At 41.5% G+C, this 21,448-nt stretch overlaps 1 protein-coding gene, 1 long non-coding RNA gene and 3 other non-coding genes across 5 annotated transcripts; 1 reads left to right on the forward strand and 4 right to left on the reverse strand.

Moving 5' to 3' along the window:
* Nucleotides 1–671: 671 nt before the first annotated feature.
* On the forward strand, nucleotides 672–2,001 carry LOC120745408 (ladderlectin-like). The gene is made up of 4 exons (XM_040050235.1): nucleotides 672–802; nucleotides 1,113–1,454; nucleotides 1,586–1,674; nucleotides 1,814–2,001. Exons 1-4 carry the CDS (start codon nucleotides 733–735, stop codon nucleotides 1,910–1,912), a joined length of 600 nt encoding a protein of 199 aa, XP_039906169.1. The 5' UTR covers nucleotides 672–732; the 3' UTR covers nucleotides 1,913–2,001.
* Nucleotides 2,002–13,878: 11,877 nt separating this feature from the next.
* trnav-cac lies at nucleotides 13,879–13,951 on the reverse strand. The gene has a single exon. It is a non-coding gene; the product is annotated as a tRNA-Val (tRNA).
* A 1,174-nt stretch (nucleotides 13,952–15,125) lies between these two features.
* LOC120745409 lies at nucleotides 15,126–15,874 on the reverse strand. The gene is made up of 2 exons (XR_005698629.1): nucleotides 15,589–15,874; nucleotides 15,126–15,284 (listed from the first exon to the last, which is right to left on the reverse strand). It is a non-coding gene; the product is annotated as an uncharacterized LOC120745409 (long non-coding RNA).
* Nucleotides 15,875–20,041: 4,167 nt separating this feature from the next.
* On the reverse strand, nucleotides 20,042–20,114 carry trnav-cac. Its single transcript has one exon. It is a non-coding gene; the product is annotated as a tRNA-Val (tRNA).
* Nucleotides 20,115–21,373: 1,259 nt separating this feature from the next.
* On the reverse strand, nucleotides 21,374–21,445 carry trnad-guc. Its single transcript has one exon. It is a non-coding gene; the product is annotated as a tRNA-Asp (tRNA).
* Between the last annotated feature and the right edge of the window lie 3 nt (nucleotides 21,446–21,448).

Raw genomic sequence — 21,448 nt, forward strand, 5'->3', positions numbered from 1 at the left:
TGGGCATTACTGCAACATTACTGGCCTCCTTGTTTTTATATTAGTAGACTGGTACCCCTGTGTAGCCTGTAAATGTAGTTACAAAGATCGCACTAAGGGCTCTTTAATGTTTGTTTATCCTTTTCTTGTGTGTATTATGCAAATAATTAACTTAATACTACTTATACTATCTATTACCAATGTTAGGGTTTAGTCTCTGCTCTGCTCAAAGTTCCCTCCTCGTAAGTACTACTACGTTGACAAAAAAATGAGCTGGAACGACGCTCAACAATACTGCAGAGAGAAGTACACAGACCTGGCCACCTTCGAAAACATGGATGATATAAGCAGGCTAAATTCAACTTTTTCCTACGACTGTGCATGGATTGGACTGCAGGATGATCCCAAATTCTGGAAGAATGCATACTATTATATATTGTACATATATTTATTAGTTTCAGATGTAGCCATTCTTGTATTTTGCTTGTTTACATTATTGTATTTTGCACAACTCTGTTGCTTGTGAAGCTCGCACACAAGAATTTCACTCACATGTGCTGTACCAATGTACCTGCACATGTGATGTGACAATAAAGTGATTTGATTTGATTTGATTGATTTGATTTGATTGAATACGCTAGGCAATGACACCAACTCCTGGAGATGGGCAGTAACTGGTGAACGAGCAAAACTGTTTACAACAACTGGTACTATACCAATCCAGATAATTATCAAGGAAATGAAACTTGTGTAATGATGGGTCTTGAAGGAAAGTGGTTTGATAAAAACTGTGGCGCAAACACAAGTTTCGTTTGCTACAATGGTAAGAAAATATTTTCATTCATGGGTTTCTGACCTCACTAATGACTTAACCTGCATTTTTTACTAGTAGATTTCACAGAAAACATCACTGAAGATTTGTTGTATAAAATATAAGAAAACCCCTAACTCAAAAAGTTTGAGTAGTGATTTGAAAACATTAAATTGATTATCCAAAATTTTTACTCTTTCATTTACAATGTTAACTATTTGATATCCATAATAAATTCAGCATCATCTGTCATCTGCCATGATTACTTGAATGCTTAAACACTTTCTTTCCCGCTTACTGGCTTATTTTCTATCTGCTGCAGTTACACAGCAAAACAAGAAAAACTACATGTACATCTCTATTGCAAAAACATGGCCCTCTGCTCGAGAACACTGCATAAAACTAAGCATGGACTTGGCAGTGATCGAAAACAGTGAAGAGAATGCTGAGGTCAGTTCATTAAAACCAAACAGTGATGAGATTTGGATCGGTCTGTACAGAGTGCCATGGACCTGGTCTGACAAGAGTCAGAGCTCCTTTAAAAACTGGCAAAGTTCCAGCCCAAATGACCCTCAAGGTAACCAGCATTGTGTGGTGGAGAATAACCTCCACAAGTGGGATGACGACATATGTACAATGAATTATGTTTTCATTTGCCATCAAGGTAAATGTTCAATAACACACACAAAACAAATAAACAAACAAACAAAAAAACATACCCTGACTAACAACAACTCCTGTTTCTCAGTTTGTCAAAACTTACTTTTATTTTTTGGTTACATGTTTCCTGCTAAGTTGCAAAGTTGAGGACGACAGTGAAGATTACGTTTTTGACTGATGTTGACTTAACTGACTCTGCAATTAATGTCCAGATACTCCAACAGGTAAAATTTTTGTTTTTGCTTCTGGAAAATTTTAAAGTAAAGCAAACAAACTACAAAGAAAAAGCAATGGATAAATATACTGACAGATAGCTTCAATAAAATGATGAAACCACCTACTTATCTTTCTATTCTGTCACAGCTAGGAGCCAAGCTAACAAATCAAGGATTGACTGATTTCAAACTGCAGTGGAAGATTCAACCCAAGAAACAAGAGAATGAGGAAAACAGAGAAACTTAGAGGAACTAGGTGTGTTTTGGATCACTGCTCAGCTTTGTAACCCAAGTGTGCTTAAGATTCAGGACAGAAATTGATGGCCAGATATTCTCCTTCAGGATTTTTGAGTTTTTTAGACAAATTATTTTTTTTTTTTTTCCAATTTTAAACTACAAAAAGTCATTCAGATACCAAAGGAGAAAAGCAGCCCCAAAGGATTACACTACCAGCACTATTTTTGTTGATGTGCTGTTCTTTTCAGAATCAAAAGGGTTTTATTGCCAATGTTGAGCAGCATTTACAAACATTAGGAAACTGCTGGTGGTATTAGTGGCAAAACCTACTGTCAGACAATGCTTAAATAAACATAAAAATAAAAATTAGAAAAGTGCTAGAAGTAAGATAAATTTATACATGAGTGCAGGTGGTGATCAGTGCAAACATGGAATGATGCAGTGAAACACAGTGTAGGATCACGTGTTAGTGGTGGGAACAGCTTGAAACAGCTTTTCACTTGGAAATAGCACGTGAAAATCTTTCAAAAGTGTTCAACGTTTTACTCATTAGTTCCAATGATATTTTCAAAGGGTTTGGGGATTAACATTTTTTTGTAGCAAATGCGGTGTGTTGTGAGTAGTGAGTAGTGGTTCTCTCCTTGGGACATATTGGGACAATGCACTTTTGGAGTAATTTCGGTAGGCCAGCCATGCCTGGAAAGTTTCACCACTGTTCAGTTTTCTCCATTTGTGAGACTAATCAAGTTCATTTAAAAACAGGTCCTTTGAAACCTTGATAGCTGGATGTACATTGTCTAAAATTAAAAATTAATTGTGCAAAATATTTAAGTGTGGGAAATATGCAAAAAACTAAGGAATGCCAAAGGGGGAAAATTAGTTTTTCATGGCACTGTATATGCAACATATGCCTTAAACTTTGCCACATTATCAAAGAGATGCTGATATGTTGCTGTTATTTAATATTGTCCCCTTTATTAATGTATTATATAAATTAAAAGAAATAGTTGGCAGTAAACACAAAAAGGTTATTATATTCAGCCGTGTTCATTGTTGATGTTTGAGGAATTTGTATCGTTGCAATAAAATTGTTTTAAAATTGTGGGGCTGAATTTACTATTTGAATGTCAGTAAATAGTCTGTAGGTAATCGGTCTGGTAAACCAATCACTATGATGACAAATAACACTATAACATGAAGTAATGCTTGTTGAGTAGCTTGGGGTAAAGAGACCCCTGGCTGAATTGCAGCTTTCCAAGCTTCTTGCTGCTTCTCCCAATATTAAGAAGGTTTGGGGTCTCTCTATACTCCTGAAGGATTGAATATTCAATGCACCCTGCTTCCCTGTTAGATCCTTTCCATTAGCACAGACACAGAGATAACGACATCTGTGGCCAAAGTGTACTCATACTCTTACCAAAGATAAGAACAAAATCAGAGTAGGTTAATTACATAGTATAACTGATGTGATTTCATTATTATTTTGTGATTATTCTTGTTTTTAATTCTGCTTTTGCTTTGTCCTGCCAAATTGCTTGAATACATTTTTCAAAAATTTTCAATGACTTTTTAGCCCTTTGTGAAACAGTAAAAGAAAAAAAAATGTATTGTTACCAACACCACAAAACAACAACAACAACAAAAAAACAAACAAAAACACAAAACAACCCAACTTTCCATCATGGCTGTAGAAACTCACTGTTCTACTTCTATACTCACTTCCTCCGTATACTTCCATTCCTTAAGAATGGCTTCTTGATACTGACAACCACACTTCCCTGAAAACCATTTTTATGAGATTTCAGTGAATAGTCAGTGGATCAACTGAAGTGCCAGATGCATCTCTCAGGTCCTATTTCAGGTCTTAACTGCATTTTCCCCCACTTCTTAAGAACATATCTTTCAGATACTGTTCATCTCTCATTGACAGTATCAAGTCCTGCCATTCTTTTGTTCTCCACTTCTCCAGTTTTCAGATGTTAACTTTAAGTGTAAATATTTTAATTGACTGTTCTTCGATGTTTTAATTTACAAAAGTTCTCAGCAACAGCCGAGTCAAAGTTAATTCTTATTATTGCTTTTGTCATGGTCCTGAGTCTGCGGACTCATTGGTTTTGGTTTTGATTATTATCTTGTGTTTTAGATTCATTCTTGTTGGGAATTTCTTGCTCTCAGGTTTTGTTTCTGTTTTGTATTTCAAGCTCCTTTTGTTCTGTGTCTCTGTGCCTGCCCTGGTCCCACATCTTTGTGTTCCCTCCCTGTTGACATATCTTGTGTTAAGTTTGTGTCTGTGCATACCTGTTGTATTTCCTATTTTACTTTGAAGCCGCCTTGTCTAATGTCAGTGTGTTCAGTTTACGTTTCCCCTGTCTCATCAACTCTGATTTCTCCCAGCTGTGTTGCTTTCCTGTATCCCATTCCCTGATTGCTCCTGTGAGTATATAAGCCCTGTGTTTTCTCCTGCTTGTTGCTGGTCTGTGTTATTTCCCTGTGTTTCCACCGCATGTAGGTTTGAGGTTAGGTTTCTCTTTATCCTGTTCACTAGTGATGGTGAGATGAAGCCTCACATGAACTGAAGCTTTCCACCCAATTGGTCGACCAATGGTTCGAAGCATTGTGATGATTCATTTGCTCTACTGCGCCATCAAGTGGACAATTCAAGTGAAGCGGGCTCTGTGATTATAATGATGTGTAAACCTCTAAACTGAATAAATAAATTGTTTTCTTGGTTATTTATCCCGAATATTGTCTCAGTATGTGTGATACAAAAGAGAAAGTGGAAAGTATCAGGACAGCGTTTTGGTATGATTGTGTAACTGTTAGCCTCAGACAGTCAGTCAATAGTATAATTCAGATCATAGATCAGGACATTTGCATATTTGTATAACTATAAAAAGAAAGCTGACACTTTCGAGACTTTATCTAATGTGTAAGCATCACAGCAGATGCCTTTGTGTCAACATAGCTGAGGCTAAAACAGAAAAACGATTTTATAAAAATATTCAGCAGTAGATCAAAACCAAAAGAAAACCATCAATCAACAAATGAACATTACCTGATGCTGCTGAATTGAAGCAGAGCAAATAGAGGTTTTATTAGAGACACACCTTAACGTTTTGCAATTTTGCATAATGTTAAAAAGTTTAAATTATTTTAGTAGCCTATTGAACGGCAGAAATTAGGTTTTCTTTTCGGAAGTATTTAAATGGGAAAGAACAGCGGCTGACAAACAACGGAGGTCTTATGAGTAACAAACAAGCGAATAATGCAGAAAACAGATTTTTAGATGGGAAACTGTTCTTGAAGTTTGTGTGTGTTGTGTGTGTGTGGTGTGTGAGATGAGGAGAGAGAGAGGGAGAGAGAGTGAGTGAGTGTGGTGAGAGAGAGAAAGCTGTGCATGAAGTGTGATTTTATGCTGGTGAAAGCAAAACAGCAAAAGTCAGAGGAAATTCATGACAATGTTATGTGAAGCGTAGTTTGGATCTCCTTTTTCTGCTGGTTCGGTCAATATTGTTTGAAGAGAAATAAAACCTGCAGCTTCAGAATCAGCGCAAAAAAGGCGTAAACACGAAGCACGGACCCGCCGACGGATTAGAATCAGTGAACTGTCGGCTTTCAGCCCCGACCGTGTCCGTGCTGTCTGGTGAGAAAGGCGACATCTCACTGATTCTGATCCGTCAGCGGTCCGCGCCTTGTGTTTAAGTCTTTGTGCAGAATTGGTGTACCTCCTCTCATTTACTGTTTTAGCTGTTTGGTGGTGGTTGAAATGTAGTAATATTTATATTAAAAATCGATTCAGGATTTTATGAATCGATATCAGCGTTATCCAAGCTAGAATCGATTTTAATCGATAAGTCAAAACCCGCTCCTAGTACCTTGTAATCATGCTTATGTACATCTGGATAATGACACAAACTAGTGTTTGGTGCTATCACTTGTTAATAAACTAAAAGACAGAAATCAATTATAGGATGTGTAGTGTGTTGATTTATATTTTGGGTGTTTATCATTTGTGATAGTTATTACTGTGTGCATACTTGAATTAGGAGAGACAAAATTAAAAAAAAAACATCTTTTCCTTGCTGGTTCCATCAAAGAAAGAATGCACAAGGAACTATGTAGCACGTACGTATTCAATTCCAACAACACAGTGTGATGGGGAATCAGCTGTTTTGTTTCTGCCCATGTTTATTTCGAATCTGGTGCGAACCGGGAACCAGTCCCCTGAATCAGTCACGTGGTACGGACTGCCCCGCGAGGCCTCGAACGTCACTGCATACGTAATCAACGCAAGCCTCGATAACGCGCTTCACACAAAAACGCCCCGAGATTACCCGACACACGATTCGACGCTTCGACACACAGGACACATCACTACTGTTCACCTCAAAAAATAAAGCTCACTCTCACTCGCATCTACGTAAGTGCCTGTGTTTTCGGCCCTTATCACAACCCCAGACATCTGCCGTTGCAGCTGTGACAGCTTTGTTACATCGTCTGGGAATAACCATAGAGAACAAAAATACCCGTGGATGTCATGTTTTACTATAAGGAGACCATACATTTTTATTCCTTGAGAGCGAGAGATAAAACCTACAGCTTCAGAATCTAGCACTAAACACAAAGCACGGACCCACCGAAACATCAGAATCAGTGAGCTGTCTGTGCCGTCGGGTGAGAAAGACGACATCTAGCTGTTTGGTGGTTGCTGAAATTTTCTGAGGTTTAACCTGAGATTCTGGCATTTCAGGCAAAATAAATTAAATGCCCACCACAATACGAGAGCTCAGGTGATTCTTGGGTCTAGTGGGCTACTATAGCAGTTTCTGCCAGAATTTGTCGACAGAAAGTCATTTGTGCAGTATAAATGGAGAGTGTCAACATGTATTTAACTGTGCCAAGTCTCTCCTTTGCAGTGCCCCTATACTGGCTCCAGGTTTCAGCAAGGCCTTCAACGTGTAGCAGTACTGCTACACGATGGAGCAGATGGCATCAGTCACCAAGTTGCCTACTTCTCAGCTAAGTCCAAGCCTCACCAACTTAACTACTCCACCATTGAGAAAGAAACTTTAACCATTTTGATGTTTATGTAAGATCCACCGCAACTCCTGTTATGGTGTATACCGACCATAACCCTTTGGTATTTCTGGAGTGCATGTACAACCACAACCAGAGATTGATAAGATGGGCTTTGCTTGTTCAAGAATACAATCCAGACATCAGACATAAGACAGGTCAGACTCAGAATGAGTTTATTGCCAAATGTTGAGCAGGTTTACAACATTGGGAAATTTCTGCGGTACTTAGTGCAAAACATACTGTCAGATGACGCTTAAATAAACATAAAAATTAAAATTAAAAGTGCTAAGTAGATAGATTTATACATCAGTGCAGGTGGTGATCAGTGCCAAACATGGAATGATGCTTTGAACACAGCGTAGGGTCATGTGTTAGTGGTGGGAACAGTCATATGGTTATTGTTCATGAGTCCAACAGCAGAGGGGAAGAAACTGTTCTTATGGCGAGAGGTTCTGGTGCGAATGGACCGGAGCCTCCTGCCTGAGGGGAGCAGGTCAAACAGATGGTGTCCAGGGTGAGAAGGGTCAGCTGTGATCCGAGCTGCACGCCCCAGTGTCCTGGAGGTGTACAGGTCCTGCAGAGATGGGAGTCTGCAGCCAATCACCTTCTCAGCAGAGCGCACAACACGCTGCAGTCTCTGTTTGTCCCTGATAGAGGCTCCAGCATACCACACGTTGATGTTGATGGAGGTGGACTCGATGATTGCAGTGTACAATTGCATCATCGTCCGTGTTGGCAGGTTGAATTTCTTCAGCTGCCTCAGGAAGTACAGCCTCTGCTGGGCTTTCTTTATGACGGAGGTGATGGTGGGCTCCCACTTCAGGTCCTGGGTGATGGTGGTACCCAGGAAGCGGAATGAGTCCACAGAGGTGATGAGGGTGTCAGTCAGGATGATGGGGGGGGGGGGGGGGGGGGGGGAGTGGGGCTGTGTGCTTCCTGAAGTCCACAATAATCTCCACCGTCTTCTGGACATTCAGCACCAGGTTGTTGTGGCTGCACCAGGACACCAGACGTTCAACCTCCCTCCTGTAGGCAGACTCATCCCCGTCCGAGATGAGCCCAATAACGGTGGTGTCATCTGCAAACTTGATTAGCTTGACAGACTGGTGGGTGGAGGTGCAGCAGTTGGTGTACAGGGAGAAGAGCAGAGGAGAAAGAACACAGCCCTGAGGGGAGCCGGTGCTGATGGCCCGGGAGTCCGAGACATTCTTTCCCAGCCTCACATGCTGCTTCCTGTCCGTCAGGAAGTCAGTGATCCACCGGGAGATGGGATCAGGCACATTCATCTGGGAAAGCTTGCCTTGGAGATGGTCTGGAAGGATAGTGTTGAAGGCAGAGCTGAAGTCCACAAACAGGATCCTGGCGTAGGTTCCTGGGGAGTCCAGATGCTGCAGGATGAAGTGTAGAGCCATGTTGATAGCATCGTCTACAGACCTGTTGGCTCTGTATGCAAACTGCAGGGGTCCAGGAGGGGGGCCGTGAGGGTCTTCAGGTAGGAGAGAACCAGGCGCTCAAATGACTTCATGACCACAGATGTCAGAGCCACAGGTCTGTAGTCATTTAGTCCAGTGATCCTTGGTTTCTTGGGGACAGGGATTATGGTAAAGGACTTGAAGCAGGCAGGCACATGACATGCCTGCAGTGAGGAGTTGAAAATGCCAGAAAACACTGGGGCCAGCTCATTTGCACAGTGTCTGAGGGTGGCAGGAGACACACCGTCTGGTCCAGGACTCTTAAACTGCTTCCTTACATCTGCTTCATGAATGTGAAGGGTTGTAGTGGGAGATGGTGGTGTGAAATCCTCCTTGGTGTGGGGTATGGAGGGGGGTGTTGTAGGTGAAGTGTTTGATGGTGGTGATGGCTCTATGGAGGGGGGAGAGGTGGGGGAATGAGTGTCCAAAGTGTCTCTATTGTTGGGGCCGTTGGAGGTGTGACGGCTGCTTGATGGCTCGTCAAAACGGCAGTAAAAGTCGTTAAGGGTGTTGGCTAAGAGCAAGTCATCAGTGGAGTGGGGGGTTTTAGGCTTGTAGTTGGTGATATTCCTAAAACTTTTCCACACAGAGGCCGAGTCATTCTCTGAGATCTGCTGCTGCATCTTCTCAGAGTGCTGATGTTTAGCAATGTCCACTTCTTTAGTGAACCTGTACTTGGCCTCTCTGTAGCAGTCCCTGTCTCCGCTTCTGAACTCTATTGTCTTTTCCAGCCACAGCTTTTTGAGTTTAGGAGTAAACCAGGGTTTGTCATTGTTATAACTCACCCTGGTGCATGATGGCACAATGCTGTCCTCACAGAAGTGGATATAGGAGGTGACAGTGTCTGTAAACTCATCCAAGCTGTTAGAAGCAACCTTCATGGGGCGACCATGGCTTAGGGGGTTGGGAACCGGAAGGTCGCTGGTTTGATCCCCGGGCTCTCTGTCCTGGTCGTTGTGTCCTTGGGCAAGACACTTTACCCTACCGCCTACTGGTGCTGGCCAGTAGGTCCATGGCAGCCTCGCTTCTGTCAGTCTGCCCCAGGGCAGCTGTGGCTACAACTGTAGCTTGCCTCCACCAGTGTGTGAGAGTGAATGAATAGTGGCATTGTAAAGTGCTTTGGGTGCCTTGAAAAGCGCTATATAAATCTAATCCATTATTATTATTATTATTCATTGTGTCCCAGTCTATAGACTCCAAACACGTGCGAAGCTCCTCCACAGCCTCGTTGCTCCACAGTTCTTTAGTCCTCACGACAGGTTTGGAGAGCTTCAGCCTCTGTCTGTATGCGGGGATCAGGTGGATCATGACGTGGTCCGAAAGTCCGAGTGAAGCGCGGGGCACCGCGCAATAGGCCCTGCTGATCGTGCTGTAAGAGTGGTCCAATGTCCTCTCCTCTCTGGTCGGGCATTTAATATACTGCTTGTATTTGGGAAGCTCTTGGCTCAGATTGGCTTTGTTAAAGCCCCCAAGAGCAATAATGAGAGAGTCCGGGAATGTCCGCTCCATGTGCAGTATCTGCTCCACGAGGGCGCACTGAGCTGCCTGCACATCCGCATCTGGCGGGACGTAAACAGCGGCCAAGATGAATGAAGCAAACTCCCACGGAGAATAAAACGGTTTGTAGTGAATAAAAAGGTATTCCAGAAAGGAAGAGCAGTGCTGAGCAATCACTGTTACATCTGTGCACTAGCCACTATTAATGTAGAAGCAGACACCTCCACCTGTGGTCTTACCAGAGAGAGAGGCCTGCCGGTCTGCGCGCAGCAGATGAAAACCCTCCAACTTAAGCGCGCAGTCCGGGATGTCCTCACATAGCCACTACTCCGTAAAACATAAGACACAGGAGGAGATAAAGTCTCTGTTCATGGTTCTCATCAGGGCCAGCTCGTCCATCTTATTCCGGAGTGAGCGTACGTTGGAAAGGAAGATCCCAGGAAGAGCAGTTCGCAGTCCGCGTCTCCTCAGACGCACGAGTTCGCCGGCTCGCTTTCCTTCGGCGTCTCACTTTCCTGATCAAGGTCTGTAGTAAATTTGCCGCAGATGCGACAAAAATTGGAATTAAATCCACAGGTGTTGTAGTCCTGTAGTTAAGAAGCTCTTCCCTGGTGTAAGAATATCCAGAGGAGTGCCCAGACACACAAGTTATGCACAAAAACAAAACAGAAGTAACGCACTGAAGTACCAGGGCATCCATACGCGGCGCCATCTTGGTATGGTGTGGACAATGTAATGCAGGAGTGTCCAAACTTTTTCACTGAGGGCCACAAACACAAAAATATAGGAGGGGCTGGGCCACTTACTAGAAATGAGGTATATAACCTTAACTTTAGTGTATTAAAGTTAGAAAAATCACTTAAAAGTGGTCAAATATGTTATATTGTTGAATATAATTAAAGACAAAACAGCTTTCCATAAATGGATCTTTATTGATTTATTCAGAAAAAGCTTTGGTAGCTCATTCTCATAACAGCAGCCTCAGAAAATGGGACGGGTACATTTCAAGTTTGTTATTTAAGTTATTAGGCTTAGCAACACACCTATTAACGTTGGTTTGAAACCGTTATCAACATTAACAGACTGAACTGGATTTAATAACAGGAGTCCATATAATTTTAGTAAATTATTCTGTGAGTATCAGCTGTGCTGGGTATGTAAATCGGGCCATCCAGCTGCGGTGCTGATCGCCACTCGTGGCAAAAATCCAGACAAATGTCACTTGATCAAGGAGCAGATCTGCATCAGATGAGATCAGCTGACTTCGCGTGTGCGTGCGCTGTGCACAGTGGTGTGTACTCTGTGTGTTAACGAGAAAAAAGCATTTAAGAAAGTGGTGCACAAAAGCAGGGTAGTGACAGAATTGATGTGCATTATTGATATTTGAAGCATGTGTACCTGCACATTAACACACGGGTACTGTGGAATATATTTTTTACTCACCTAAAGCGCTCGTGCTCTTATCCACTCCCCACAATAAATGATGAGTTGGGCGACCTCATAGCTGGCTATTGTAGCCTTTTCCTGGACCTTTTGAGCACGAAAAAAATACTGTTGCTGACCCCGCAGGAGAGCTACACTTTGCTTTAATTTCTGCTCTCGCTCAGCACCAGTGTAGGATGCATAGGCCTGATGTTTGGTTTCATAATGACGTCGTACATTATACTCTTTCATAACTGCCATAGTTTCAGTGCAGATCAAACAGACACACTTCCCCTTGAATTCTTTGAAGAAATATTCACTCTCCCACCGTGTCTGAAATTTTCTGCATTCACTTTCTACCTTTCGCTTCTTTGGTTCTGCCATCTTTAGTAACTTGGGGTAAATTTCTTCTGTGATTGTCCTTTTTGGTGGAGCAACTGCCTTGATCAACAGCAGCTCCCCCTGGTGTTAAAACTAAGAAGTGCAATACACTCAAGCAAAAGTTGAAGTGCGGGCCATATTCTATTCTATTTATAAAATTACTTGTGGGCCAATTAACCCTTTAAAGCCGGTCGGAACGGACACGCTCCATTTTGCGTAACTATTTTTAAATCCCGGTAGCACTGCAACCACGTAAGCTAGCGCAATCTTTTTTTTGCATATGAAACCAGAGGAGTTGTACTTACATCTTATGCCATCAGCTTGTCCTAGGTCACAGTTTTCTTCCACATATAGCTTTGCAAAAACTGCATTAAAAAGCACTTGCAGCAACAAAAATATAATATTCCAGAAACACACTTTGCCGATCCGATCAGCTGTTCGTAACACTTCCTACTCCATCAGCATGAACTATCACATGACCGCATGACCTGCCCGAAACCGGAAGAGACGTCATTTTGCGGAAATGTAGTTTTTAACCATCGTGGCCTTATGAGCCTATACTTGTGTTTTTAAAAGTTATGTTTGACTTTATGACTTTCTGTGTCGTTTCTGGGATGCTAAGGACTCATATTGCACTGCTGGAAACAGTTTATTTTGATGCATATGCTGTTATTTTGCAAATTTGCAGTATAATATATTTTTTCGTTTTTCCTGCAGTATATGAAAATTGGTGTATCTCAAAAATAAAACTATGAAGACACTTAAAATAAATTTCCTTTGGTGGGAAACTAGTTTGTGCAACTTTTTTCTATTTACAGTTTTGAGGGATAAGCCTCTTAAATTTCTCTAACTAGAAATATATGTTAAAAAAATCAAAAACGATTTTCAATTTTTTTGTAGTTTATTGCACTTTTTTGCAATTTATGTAATTACTATGCACTTAATGCATACATATTATTAACATTTGCGCTATAATGGTTGTATTGATGTATAGCAACTTGAAATGCTCCAAATAATGGCTCCACAGCATGTAAAAATATACTATAAGCTCTGGCGGACTTGGTTCTATGGTAGGTCTTAAAGGGTTAAAAATGGATCGGAGTTTGGACACCCCTGATGTAATGGCTGATGCACTTACCAGGATGCAGTGTTGACCTCCCTGATGAACATGGCGATATGTGTTAAAAGAAAGTTTGTTTTATTCTATGTAAAATATTATGTGGGAGGGTGTTACGGTCACTGACCTCTAGGGGCTCTCCCCATGTGAGAGAGTCTTTTCCTTTTCTTCTGTGTGTCAGGTCTGCCTCATAAGCCACAGCTATGATGTGTTGCAGCGCGTCAGCCACTGCATCAAGACCACCGTCTCAAAAACAAACAATGTTGGGTCTGCGCTTCCGCAGGCCCCGCTGATTTAGAAACTTATTCCAGTTAACAACAAGAAAACAACACAAACAGCTTTTACTTGCTAGCAAGGGAGGCTGGTCGGAACCAGGCTCTTGGAGCTGAATGGTCCTCACCTGTCTCCTAGCCAGTATAAAATAAAAAGCCTTCCTTTCTGCCTTTTATTGAATACAGTGAATACAAGCACCACCCATTGTAAAACCCCCCCCCACCCACCCCATGGTAACAAAAGATAAGGCACTATGTGTGTGCATGTGTAAGCACGTGCCCTGCCCACAGAAGGATCATAAAAGCAGGAAGCTTACTAACCAAAAAACGGAACCTTCAGATAGGATGTCCCTATAATAAAACACTACAGCCTGCCCCACCAACAAACTGGCTGGAGAAGTGGTTGGATACAAAAGAATGTCTTTGGGCATGCTGCTTGAACTAAAACTTACAAATTTAAGTAACACAATGACAACATTTAACGATTTGACTCCAACACAAAACACCCCCTTTCTAACTCAAAAACAAAGCAAGATCTATTTATCAAAAAACAATAAAATGGATGAGCTCCCTGCCTAGCCGCAAAACAGATGACAATGGTTGAAACATTAAATGGCAGAGAACCCTTACCTGCTTTTGCTGTGGTTTACAATAGAGATTGACAGACGACGTGACAAGCAGAGTTGTCTAAACAGTGAACATCAATTCCCTTGTGACCAAAGAAGCAAAAGACCCATGTTTCCGCCCGGTTTCGGACCAGGGACCTTTCGCGTGTGAGGCGAACGTGATAACCACTACACTACGGAAACAGAGCGTGCATGCCCTCTTGTCATTAGAGGGGCAATTCGATGCCTTCTTAAATTTGAGGACTTTTATGACAGATCATGTAGGACTAGTGAGAAGCGGGGAACTCCCATTTGTGTCATTTTTCAAGCATTCCCCCATTTATGGTTATATTGACAATCCAAATTGTGATCTCGAGATAGCGTCTCTTCAAATGGGAGCTGATCTTCTTGTTGACAAGCTCTTTGATGTTCTTTGTCAGGCTAGCACACAACCTACAGAAGACAAACACACGAGACTTATTTGTTAATAGGGACGCAAGTAAAGCAGAGAAAACGCTGGACAAGCAGAGTTCTCTTGGACTAGCTTCTCTTCTCATGGGAGCTCTTGCCTAGAAGACATTTTTGACTTGTGAGTGTGTAACACTTCTGGAGTCGTTACAGTATACTAGGACCAGTTAGGTTCGACTACTAGAGCAGTAATGAGCGTAGCATGTAATAAATCACTTCAAATCACTTCAAATCACTTTGAAGTGATTTGAAGTGATAAATAAAGACCACAGACCAGTAAATACGTTTAAATTGCCGGCTTATTATTTTGTGAAGACAGAGAATAGACAGTTAACACACATTACACAAAACATTCAACATCACACATTTAAGGAAAACAAGATATTTTCTTTCCCTTTTTTGTTCAGTATGTTCTGTTAGTTCATCCTATTTATCTCAAAACCTTTTATTTGGCTTTAGAAGGATGTTATTTTCAACCTAGGTTATTGTCTTATTTATTTCAAGTTCTAAGTTCAAGTTTATCCTTTTATCTATTTGCATTAACACTGTGTTATTTTAAATCAAGTTCAGTTCTTTAGGCCCAAGATTTAATTTAATCTTGGTCCAGGTTCACCTTTAAATTTCAACCAGTTCTTATTTTGTTTTAACCCAACAAAATTATTTACATTTCCATTAACACCATTACAGCATTAAAATGTAAGGTTGACCAAAATAAATTACAAAAATAAATAAATAAATGTAAAACTGAAAACAATTCAGCAAAAGGCTGAATAAATCCCTTAAACAAATAAACAAAAGAAAGTTGTCTCTGTGTCCTTTAACTATTAATCCTGGAATTACTCCAAATGATTATCCAGTGCTTTGAAAGTCCGCTGTTCTTTTGCAGAGGTGTATGGATTAATCCTACCAGTTTTTTCAGCGAAAGAGCTCAACGTCCAGCAGGGGGCGTTTTCCTTTTTCCTGCTCGGTACAGTTCAATGGGTCCGTGGGTGGCTCGCCATCTTGTTTCTCGCTCAGCGGATCAAACTCCGATTCTAGCTCGGCATTTCCCGATCCAAACCTTAATGGCCTACCATAACAACAAAATAAAGTGCATAAACATTCGAAAATAACACACGAGTAGCCCTTAAATAACAGTAAAAGTCCGTTTTTTCCAGCTTATTTAGACGTAAATGAGGTGACGCCAATATGGCGCGCTGAAACACCGTCAAAGGCCTTTGAAGTACAGCCTGTGTGTCGTTTAAGCACGAATCCACCGTTTTTAACATAAAACAACATAAATCTGCTACCTTGGCTCTCCATTTGCATGAAATGAGCAATATAATACAACAAAACATTTCTTGCATGAAATAAAATACAAATTCTGAACTCACCAAGTCCCGTTTGGTTATGTTCACAACGTCACCAAGGCAAGGACAGGTCGGAAAAACAAAAATACATTCTCCAGAGCACAAAAATGGCTTTAAGTAGATTTCTGGCTTGTTTTTACTATTTTTCACTCATTTAAGCAGCAGCTCTGCAAGGACTGTCTGCATTTCTCCCTCTCCAGCATCAAAAAAGAAGGAACAACCCGATTGGGTGTGGCTATCACAGGAGTCACGCTGCAGCGTGCCCTTTCACAATAAGAGTCTCAACACATATTTTAGCCATTTTACCTGAATTAACATAAGACACCATGAATTAGCAAGTTCTGTACCCTTTTAACATGTTTTTAAACACAAATGAAATCCTATAACATGAATTATATCATTGCTGATGTTTTTAATGAATTTTCTAACCATTATGATCTATTTATTGACTATTTATCACCTGTAATATATTTCTTATGACTGTTTATACTAACAGGCTTTTATTTGTTGTTAGCTATGTTAACCAGGGTTACAAGTGCACAGGTGGAATTGATGTTTTTTCAAACCCATTATAGGACTAGATTGTTAGATCGACTAGGATCTGGTGGAGAAATTCCACAGGGTCTTTTTGAATGATGGACTCTGTGCAAAAAATTGCACGTAGCGTGCAATTAACGGGTGTGTGGTCATTGCAGGTAAAAGGCAGAGCAGAGAAGGAGACTGCTCACTCCCGTTTAGCTAAACGGCCTAAACCGTTTCCCATTCATTCTCTATGGTAGTGCTAAACCACTACGGATGTAATATATTTTTGGCCACTACGGTCTTCCGGCGCTGTTGCGAGTTTGAGATGCGGCGGCATTTTTAAAAAATCTCCTCTTTTACGTTTCGGGAGAGAAAACGAGTAACTCAACGCTCGCAACACATCCCAACGCTCCTCATTCATTGATCAAAGGTAAGAAACGTCGTTTGAAATAAGAGTAAACCAACAGAATACATTTACAGGTGTATATTACAGGTAATAGGCGTGTTGCGATTGCATTTACGAAGCATCCATCGCTCAGTTAAAGACGGTGGGAGTTTATCTGCTGTTGTAAAGTGGCACGGTAAAAAATGAATGAACGTGATCCTTAAATAAATTGCGTGTTTCATTGACGTGTTTTGCCATTAAATAAACTTTGTAGGTTTCCGACTGCTGTGACACTGACATTACTATAATGTGGTACAATTAAATAGCCAATAAGTGTCTCGTTATAAGATGACATGCTAAATGACTGAACCATGCTTTAAAAGAAAATGTATTGCTTTCATGTTGTAATGGTCAGTCACCTTATCAATGCGAAAATCTGTTTTGATATCTCTAACATGAGCAATGCCCACTCGTGTATGAATAAACACGATAGCTTAAATACATATATGTTGTTAATCTACCAGCAATTCTTATGTGCCATGACTACTAAGCAGTTACCACAAATTTTGCAGATATGCCAATAATCATTCAAGCATGAAAGGTTTTTATTTACAGATAGAACAGTTTGTTATACCTGGAGTAAAAAACACTTTTATCCCAAATGTTGTCAATGTTCTTTCAAATTGTGTCTCGTTATTGTTCTCCTGCATCCTGCTGTGTAAACCCAGCAGCAAGATTATAACCTGAAATGTCTTTGTTTGTGTTTGGAATCAATTTTGTTTAATATAATTGTTTATTTTTTCACTGCTTGTCAAGATGCAGAAGAAAGTTGTGCCATGTCCAGGGAAAATCTCTGTGGTGTTCCGCAAGGGGCCACTTGGATACCTTCTCCAGGACTCGTCAAAAGAAGCTCGAAGGATTAAAAATGACCCCAAACTGCAGGACAAGTCTGCACCTGTGAGGGAGGATGTTGTACATCAGAATGCTCTGACTGTCATCTATCAGAGAGGAGGGGATGAGTCTGACATGAAGGAAGTGCAGGGAGAGTACATTCTGCAGTTTGGAAAGTATAAAGGGAAATCTTTCCGGTGGCTTCTGGGGAATGATGTCGGGTACACCATGTACCTGATCAAAGATCTCCAGAAGGAAGAGGCTGCAGGGACCTCTGTGGAAGAAGGGCATGGCAAGGAGAGCTTGCATTCATTTGTACAGTATGCCCTCAGCTTTACAGAGATAAAGACTCTTCTGAACTACAAGACCAGCAGAGTGAGTGTTGCTGCAGAAGCCTCTGAGGATGATCAGCTGGTTGGCTTTGGCTCACGAGCCAAGAGCACCTGGAAGGAGATTCAGGAGTCTCCTTTCTACGAGGCAGAGAGACAAAGATGGGTGGAAGAAAAGAGGAAATAGGGGAGAAACTGTTGATATTGTACATAAGATAGTTTTGTAATGTTTATTTTGTTTATATAAATAAAAACTGATTGTAAATATAAAAATGTGAATAATTTGTGTTCTGTAAAAATAGCAGCACAGCTCTCTTCTTTATAACCTCTTAGAGTTAACCTGTATGTTTATATACCTGTGTGTGCTCACCATCAGGTAATCAGTTTTAAAAAGCTGTGAGTGCTGCCCTGAAAGCTTACATATTATTTCTAAATCACTTCATGTAATGATAACAAGCCATCCTTTCTCTAGTGGGGTCTCACAGCTTTTATCTTTATAATCTTTCTGGTTGATTTGTAATATTAGAAACATGACTGCTGTCTTTTATCTGTTTGACTATACAGCCTGTTTCAGACATGACAACCAGACAGTGTCTGAAGTTATCTTTAATACATGCAGCACAGCTGGAGATAGTCCAGACACTTTCTCACTTCTGATGATAATATTTTTGGTTAGGTATTGTTGCTTTCTGGCTTGAAGCTTATCTACAAAAGCAGTTCAATAAGGAGAGATCATGTGGAAAAAACCGAACATGATTTATTGAGATACAGAAATAAATGTAACTGTTAGGGCAGTTAGACTCCAATGACCCATCATAGCAGAAGAAATCTCAGCAGTGACAGGATTTTGCATAAGCCACACCCCAGAGTCAAAATGCTGGTAGTGATGAAGATGGAAGCTGGGACAGGGTTCTGAGTGACCACAGTGAGGGGGAGAAAGGAGAGGAGGCGGGCTGCATAGCTGAGGATCTGAAACGCAGAATGGCAGAAGCAGAAGAGCAACAGATTTAAAGCATGCAGAGTGGAGGCTGGCAAGAGCATGACTGGAATAAAGTAATGATGTCAGTACTGAGTTTGTGCTGGAAAATGAATAGATATAAACTAACAGCCACCAGGAAGCAGACAGATGACTTATTACAGACATGCCTTGTTTAAATTATGTATAAGCTTCATTTTCTATGTCATCAGAATGTATCTGTATTATAGTTTTAGCTTTAGTCTTTGTATTAAAAGTTGGATGTCTGCATAATTGTAGACTATATGTCTGGTATGTATCATCTCAAGACTGTGATGATACAGTTTAGTCTGAGTTATGTACTTTGTGACAGTATAGGTACGTAATGCAGAAATATTGCTCCACAGGCCATAACACTATATAATATAAATAAAATGATAATGAAATAAAAATTAAAAGCGAAGTGAAAAATAAATGTTATCCACAATAAGTAAATTGAAAATGGTGTTTAACTTTTGATAATGTAACACAACCTTTGTCCCAACCAGGACTCGAACCCGCGCTCAGACCGTTCAGTGTAAAAAAACCCCATTTTTTTCCAATGCCCGAAAAACTGCGATTTGACTGGCTGTTTCTCCGTTACACCTATACGCGATGGGCCCCCGCGTGACAGGTGGAGATACTGTCCACTATACTAACGAGGACCTGCAAGCCTCTGTCAGGGTCACGTCAAGGTGGGATTCACAGCAGGCATGACACGCAAACTGTCGTCGGCCATGTAAAAAACCCCATCACTTTACCAGGAACTACAGTTTTATGGGTGTTTGACAAAGAACTTTTTCTGCTTTCAGCAGGGTTCCATGGTGTAACGGTTAGCACTCTGACTTTGAATCCAGTGATCTGAGTTCAAGTCTCAGTGGAGCCTCATTTGGCTTTCTAGCCCTCTGCTCCACAGTTGCATTAGCACAAGCTAGCATGAGAGTCTAATGACTTAAAGAACAAGTTAGTGGCCCAGTCAATTCCACTCCTCTTCTGTTGGCTGATCCCATCTGCGTGTGGTCTTCATGCCGCACTAAACCTCGCTCATGCTCTTGTACTGCACTTTCCACTTCAGCGTCCTGCTGTATCTTTCATTGGCCACCATGACTCAAGGCAACAATTCTCCTTGTACTCTTCTCACTTCTAACTCTGTTTCCACCACACTGAAGGCTCTGAGCTTCTGGTTGACAAGCTCTTTGATGTCCTTTGCTTGGCTAGCACACAACCTATAGAAGACAAAACTAAGAGTCTTATTTCTCAGTAGGGACACAAGTGAAACAGAGAAAATGCTGGACAAGCAGAGTTGTCTAAAACAGTGACATCAATTCCCTTGTGACCTAAGAAGCAAAACACCCATGTTTCCGCCCGGTTTCGGACCGGGGACCTTTCGCGTGTGAGGCGAATGTGATAACCACTACACTACGGAAACGGTGAGCGATGGCTTGCTTGGCTTTGGAATGTGTCTCAATCAGTAATCTGGCCAATCTGACAAATCTGATGGCAGGTTACTATCATGCCCTTGAATGAAGGAACCGTGGAGAAGAGACAGACGCTCGCTAGCAAGGAATCTGAACTATAGACTCGATGTTAGGCTCACTTAAACTTTTGACATTTAGGACTTCTCTGAAGCAAGTGCAGCTCGACATATGCTGCCCTAAGAAGCCCAGAAAACCTCGAGCAGCAGAACTGTTGCCTAAAGAGGCCATGCGGTTGATCGCGTTGTGGCATTGGCTGAAAAATAGGCCCCAAGTGCTTGGCAGAGCCAGCTAGAGACACTCATTTCCAAGAGCTTAGTCTGTGCCTGCATCTTCAGTAAATATGGTGACTGGAGGACATGTTGATTTGTGTGAAATTTCCTGAAATTTGGGCTATAGACAACTTTTTAGCAACATGAGCATCCAAAGGTTACAAAGCGTCAGAGCCCTGTACAAGATTGAGTACTTTCTCTCCTCTTTGTCCCAAACAGCAGTACAACCCCATAAGATAAAGCAATGCCTGCAGGCAGACACTTTTGTATCGGGAAACAAAGAAGCATGTTTCCGCCTGGTTCCGGACCAGGGACCTTTCGCGTGTTAGGCGAACGTGATAACCAATACACTACGGAAACGGAGCGTGTATGCCCTCTTGTCATTAGAGGGGCAATTCGATGCCTTCTTAAATTTGAGGACTTTTATGACAGATCATGTAGGAAGTGAGAAGCGGGGAACTCCCATTTGTGTCATTTTTCAAGCATTCCCCCATTTATGGTTATATTGACAATCCAAATTGTGATCTCGAGATAGCGTCTCTTCAAATGGGAGCTGATCTTCTTGTTGACAAGCTCTTTGATGTTCTTTGTCAGGCTAGCACACAACCTACAGAAGACAAACACACGAGACTTATTTGTTAATAGGGACGCAAGTAAAGCAGAGAAAACGCTGGACAAGCAGAGTTCTCTTGGACTAGCTTCTCTTCTCATGGGAGCTCTTGCCTAGAAGACATTTTTGACTTGTGAGTGCACAGGTGGAATTGATGTTTTTTCAAACCCATTATAGGACTAGATTGTTAGATCGACTAGGATCTGGTGGAGAAATTCCACAGGGTCTTTTTCAATGATGGACTCTGTGCAAAAAAAAATGCACGTAGCGTGCGATTAACGGGTGTGTGGTCATTGCAGGTAAAAGGCAGAGCAGAGAAGGAGACTGCTGACTCCCCGTCGGGGAATCGAACCCCGGTCTTCCGCGTGACAGGCGGAGATACTGTCCACTATACTAACGAGGACCT

The sequence above is a fragment of the Simochromis diagramma genome, unplaced genomic scaffold, assembly GCF_900408965.1.
Source record: "Simochromis diagramma unplaced genomic scaffold, fSimDia1.1 OVJJ01000156.1, whole genome shotgun sequence".
Lineage (NCBI taxonomy): Eukaryota > Metazoa > Chordata > Actinopteri > Cichliformes > Cichlidae > Simochromis > Simochromis diagramma.

Bases quoted from the DNA above. Each gene is read 5' to 3' on its own strand.
- LOC120745408 (XM_040050235.1), top strand. From the start codon at position 733: ATGATGGGTCTTGAAGGAAAGTGGTTTGATAAAAACTGTGGCGCAAAC. The intron at 1,455-1,585 runs GTAAATGTTCAA...TTTCCTGCTAAG, and splicing joins TGTTTTCATTTGCCATCAAG to TTGCAAAGTTGAGGACGACA. The intron at 1,675-1,813 runs GTAAAATTTTTG...ATTCTGTCACAG, and splicing joins ATGTCCAGATACTCCAACAG to CTAGGAGCCAAGCTAACAAA.